This window comes from Halyomorpha halys, unplaced genomic scaffold (genome assembly GCF_000696795.3).
Source record: "Halyomorpha halys isolate HHAL.00 unplaced genomic scaffold, Hhal_1.1 Scaffold1191.1, whole genome shotgun sequence".
In the NCBI taxonomy this organism is placed as follows: Eukaryota; Metazoa; Arthropoda; class Insecta; order Hemiptera; family Pentatomidae; genus Halyomorpha; species Halyomorpha halys.
Genome location: NW_027112192.1, coordinates 161437 through 167142, shown reverse-complemented (window position 1 = coordinate 167142; position 5706 = coordinate 161437). Strand labels below are relative to the sequence as shown.

General features: G+C 43.5%; 1 protein-coding gene across 2 annotated transcripts in view; it reads left to right on the top strand.

Annotated features, from left to right (window-relative positions):
* Nucleotides 1-5706, top strand: part of LOC106688748 (vascular endothelial growth factor receptor 1) — a 199842-nt gene that overhangs the window by 49584 nt on the left and 144552 nt on the right. For both annotated transcript variants that reach the window (XM_067050193.1, XM_067050194.1), the window contains exon 5: nucleotides 53-228. In XM_067050193.1, coding sequence (XP_066906294.1) covers nucleotides 53-228 — 176 coding nt within the window. The remainder of the gene's footprint in view (nucleotides 1-52; nucleotides 229-5706) is intronic.

Here is a 5706-nt window from a genome sequence, read left to right as displayed (position 1 = left end):
ATATAGTATTTTAATAATAATGAACTACTCTAATACAGTGTTTTATTTTCAGATCTACCTAAAGTATATTTGAATAAAGAAAAAGTATATTTTGATATTAATAAGGAAGAGTCAATTAATTGCACTATTGTTGCATTCCCTAAACCTACAGTCAGTTGGACCTTTCATCAGTGCACAGATTATGAAACATTTTGTTCAGAAGGACATAAACATCCTGCTGCCCCAAAAGTATTTGTTTCTTTTACATTTAATTTTTTGTACTTAACCTTAATTAAAATAATGAAATCTACACCCGACAGACTCTTTCTCTAAGATTTTGAAGCTACCAAGAAATGTTTATTTTTATGTATTTATTTTTTACTGTATTATCCAAAATACTAAAATAAGATTAGTAAAACATGAAAATGTCTTCCTTTCCATATTGTTCATACGTTCATTATAAACAATAAGTTGTAAGCTTACAACTTAAGTTACAAGGGGTTTAGTTAATTCTTTATTATTTTAATTTTTCGGGAATAAACAGCCTTTATATCACTTCTTAATTCTTATCATATATGAACCATGTTCAGGCTTTTTTGTCCACTATCCAGTTCTTAAAATTATCTTGTGGACATGTATCAACTTCAATTTCATGTTTCAGTGCTCTGAAATATGAGCATGTGGTTAAAAATGAGAAAAAATTTACTAATCTAATAGTTTAGAGATAGGGAATGGGGAAAATATGGCACCAAATTTTTAATTTTAAGATTTTAATATAAAATATTTTTTAATTTATAATCTCTCCATAAGATAATTTTCAGAACTAGATAGTGGGCAAAAAAGCCCAAAACATTGTTTTATTGATTATTGATTATTTTATAGATAATAATTAAGAAGTGATATGAAGGGTGTGATGGCAACATTGTTAATATTATAAACCCATTTTGGGACCATATGGTTCAATTATGTTCTTGCTTTTTGGCTGAAAAAAGGTTATATTTGTTTAAATTTTGTGCATTAAAGTGGTGACACCGATCATGAGTTTATTATTTATTTCTTCTTACTAATTATATTGGACTTTAGTTAAGCATGCTTGAGTACGGTTTAATTGATCTTCTGACCGGTGAGGAGGAGCAAAGAGAATTAGTGGAATCGGCAACAATACCAAACACATTATCTCGGCTACCCACATTTTATAGGGGAGAGCCTAACCTGTGGTTTATACAAGTTGAGGCAGTGTTCAGCTCTTGTAAGATAGCTAATAGGAAGTTTCAGCTAATCATTGCCCAACTGAATCTAGCGACTCTCAAGCAGGCTGCCGACCGTTCCCGAACCTCCCTCCCCCTCCCCCTGCCACTGAACCATATGAGAGGCTAAAAGAGCGACTACACTCCAGCTTTGGGCCCTCAGACCACTCCAGAATCACCAAGCTGTTGAAGGAGCAGAGGTTGGGCGATAAACAACCATCGCATTTTCTTTGAGAAAGGGCTACCAAGTGCCGTCAGCCAAGCAATTGTAAGCCAGCTTTAAACTAGTAGCAATGACGAATGAGGTGGGTTCCATCTCTGAAATTAACAATCGAAGACTTTTCATAATTGAGAAAAAGTCCGGGATCAGATATCTGATGGATACTGGAACCACTATATCTGTCTTCCAGGTGAAGAATAAAAAGTGCACGCAGCTTACCTTGTATGTGGCCAATGGAAAGCCCATTCCTATATTCCTATATATGGGAGCGTAGTTCAGAACCTCGACCTGGGTCTACGGCGCAAAATGACATGGAGGTTCATAGTGACAACCGTGAGTCTTACAATTATCGGTGCAGATCTACTATACACTATAATATCATGGTAGATCTTTCCAGATGTCAGCTGGTGGATCAGAAAACAGGATTGACGACATGTGGAAGATTAGTAAAAGTGCTGGTACCAACTGTTTATTTGGTACCAACCGGTGAGTGCTACACCAGTACCCTAGTGTTTCACAACCAACATCCTTTGTCAAGCTACCAAAACACGACGTCTTCCACAATATAGAGATCCACGGAGCCCCAGTCACTGCCAGAGCTCACCGCCTATCCCCTGAGAGGTACAACGCCGCCAAGCGAACATTTGAGCAAGTGATTGAAGAGTGGATTTTCAGGCCATCTAGCCCTTGGGTCAGTCCACTTCACATAGTGCAGAAGAAGGATGGAGGCATACGACCCTGCAGCAATTATATGGTAGATTGCTTAACGCCAGGAAGGTCTCTGATAGATACGCTGTTCCTCACTTGGCGGACTTCAACCTTATTATACATGGTAAGAAAATCTTTACTACATTGGACCTCAACCGTGAAATTCCGAAAACGGCGGTGATCACACCCTTCGGCCTTTTTGAATTTCTTTGAATGTGTTTTGGTTTAAGGAACGCCTCGCAGACCTTGCAGCGGTTCCAGAGTGGGGTGCTTAAAGGTCTCGATTTCGCCTGGTGGTTCCTGGACGACATCATCATCGTCTCTAGAGACGTGGAATAGCATAAAACACATGTTGAGGAAGCCCTTCGACGACTTGAAGACCACGCCCCCACTTTGAATTATGCGAAGTGTGTTTTCGCTCCCCAGGAAGTCACGCCAAAGGCCAATGGCGTTGTCACTCTTCGAGCCAAGGTTGAAGCTATTGCATCATATCCCAGACCAGCTACAACAAGGGACCTGCGACATTTCCTGGGTATGTTTAACTTTTACCGTCATTACATACCCAGAGCGGCAGATTTGCAAGCTCCACTCAACAAGTTCCTCGCTGAGGCGAAGAAGAATGACAAGAGACCATTCAACTGGGACGAAGATTCCACTCAAGGATAGGAACTCTCCAAAGCTGCAATACATAATGCTATAGCAATGCTGGAGGCATTGCAATGGGAGCAGTTTTACAGCAGAAAGATCGCAATGTTTGGCGCTCTTGGATTTTTTTCCAAGGCGTTCGCCCCAGCACAAAAGAAATATGCCACCTACGATATGGAGCTATTGGCAACCCACCAGGTCATCAATCATTTTAAAGATTACCTGAACGGATGACATTTTGAGGTATGAATGGACCACAAACCGCTGGAATCTGCTTTCTATCAAAAGCCAGAAACAGTTACACCCATGCGGATTTGTCTGGTTAACACCCAGTTTACAACTGATATCCACCACGTACCCGGAATAGACAACACCATTGTCGAGAGTCGCAAACATCAAGTGTACCGATGATTATGCACAAATAGCTGCAGAACAGCAGGAGGATCTAACCGTTACAGAGCTGCAAATAAATGACCGCCTTCGGCTGCGATGGATTAAGTCTCCCGGTATTGAAATGTCAGGCCTCTGTGAGACCTCCACCTCTCAGGCCATACAGTACCTAAGTCCATGCGAGAAGAAATTTTCCACCGCCTGCATGGGCTCAGCCACCTTGAAATACGAGTATCAAGACGGCTAGTACCACTGCGGTTTTCTTGGCCTGGCATGGACGTGAACATCTCAAGGAGGGCTCGGTGTTGTATTGCATGTCAGAAATCAAATGTAGTAAATCACACAGAAACCAGGTACCTTTGCACCCAGCTCCAGGTTTGAGCACATACATGTTGACCTCATCGGACCCTTTCCAAACTCCGATAGAATGCGATATTATCTATCGATCAAGACCAATTCACCTGTTGGCCTGAGGTGTGCCCTCTGGATGAAATTACAAGTACAAAGGTAGCATCAGCGATTGTGAGCACATGGATCTCCTGCTATGGTACGCCAGCAAGGATAACTACCAATCATGGGTACCAGTCAGACCTCTTCATACATCTTTCTCGTATCTTAGGTATCCAACGAAAGAGGATATAACTAGCATACCATTCTCAGTCCAACGGCTGCGTGGAGCGGTGCCACAGGTCTTAAAAGGCATCCCTCATTTCCACGCTAAACACGTCTGGACTGGGACGCTACCAACAGTCCTTTTAGGCGTACGATTGGCAGTGAGAGAGAACATGGGAGCCAGCGCAACAGAAATGGTATTTGGGTAGCCTCTACACCTCCCAGGAGAGTTCTTCGAGGCATCAGGATGTCAGGAGGACTCCAAATCGACCCTGAAAACCCTACAGGAGGCCATGAAGAACCTCCCTGAGGCGCTATACCGCAGCAGCAGGGCCAAGACCTTTGTACACCGAGACTTGAAGGACTATAGCCATGTTTTTCTAAGGGACGACTCCCTGAGGAAACCGCTCACTCCACCGTACTCTGGACCTTACAGAGTAATCTCGAGGAAGGAAAAAACATGCAAGATCTAGCTGCCATCGGGTCTTAAAACCATCTTGATGGATCAACTGAAGGTGGCACATCTTCTTCCTGGTGTAAATACATCATCTGCAGGAAGCGACGCGAATACGGGTCAGCTGACTCCTACGAATGTTGATGGTCATGCCGACCCTTCAAATGACCTCATTGATGCAGAACAGCATCGACCGCAGCCAGTGTATTACACCCGCTCTGGACGTGCAGTGAAGGAGACTGTTCGGTTCAGCGGCGATGTCATTAGGGGAATGATGTGATGACAACATTGAAAATGTTATAAACCCTTTTTGAAACCTCTCAATCACATGATTCAATTATTTATTTATTTTTTTTTACTACGCCAAAGGAGGCATTTCTGCCATTTTGTTTCGTACAGCCCAGTAAAGTTTAGCTCTGCCGATGTAACTCCCGTCTGTAGTCAAGTCCGCCATTGCCGCACATGCAAATAATGTGATCGCCAGTCATCTCACCAACTCCACACAGGACGCAGTCCGAAGATTCAGTCACTCCTATTCTCTGCAGGTGGTGCCGCAAATAGTCATGTCCAGTAGCCAACCTGAAGCACGCCACTAACACCGCTCTTGGTAAAGTCAATGGAGGGCGCCTCTTAGGATCTAGTAATGCCGCCCAGTTCTTGCCCCCACATTCTCCTCTACTCCTTTCCTCTGCTCTTCCAGTGATGGCGCTTCGGGCCATTTCTTTCACCATGTCCATGGTGATAGGGAGAAGCGGCTGTGGTTGGCTAGCCCCTAACCGTGCAAGTCGATCCGCCTCCTCATCCCCAGGTATACCGCAATGGGCTGGAATCCACTGCATTACCAATCCTTTAAGTATTTCTCTTTTACATTCTATGGATTTCCAGCATGCGAGAATTCTAGCATTAGTTGAGGGACGTTCAGACGCTATTGCCAGCAGTGCTGCCCTAGAATCCGACAGCAGAACTATCCTCTTTGCGCAGGCGTGAGCAATCTTTTCTAGAGCTAAAGTAATTGCAGCTACCTCTCAGCAGGTGCTGACAGTTGGAACAGGCTACTATAGACACCTGCACCCGCATTTTTATTTGCCTCTGTAGCTGACCCATCGGTGTATATATGGATCCATTCTGGCTCAGGGTAGCGCTCGGCTATAGTGGCCAATGCCACAGTCCTTAGTTCTTCCACTGGGGTCATGGATTTGTAGATGGGCATTATTAGATCCAGCACTATAGCATATGTTTAGTTAAGTCAGGCTTTGTTTAGTTGAGTCATGAACGCTTTATTTAGTTAAGTCAGGCAGAGGCTCTCTTATCTCAAAGTTCAGGCCTAGGCTTCTGATAATGGATTTTGTTGCCTCAATAAATGATAGCTGCGTTTTTAGTCGGCTAGTATTACCAAGAGTGCTGGCCCAGTAATCACTACCATTCCTAAGCACGCGCTCGTAAAGGATGAC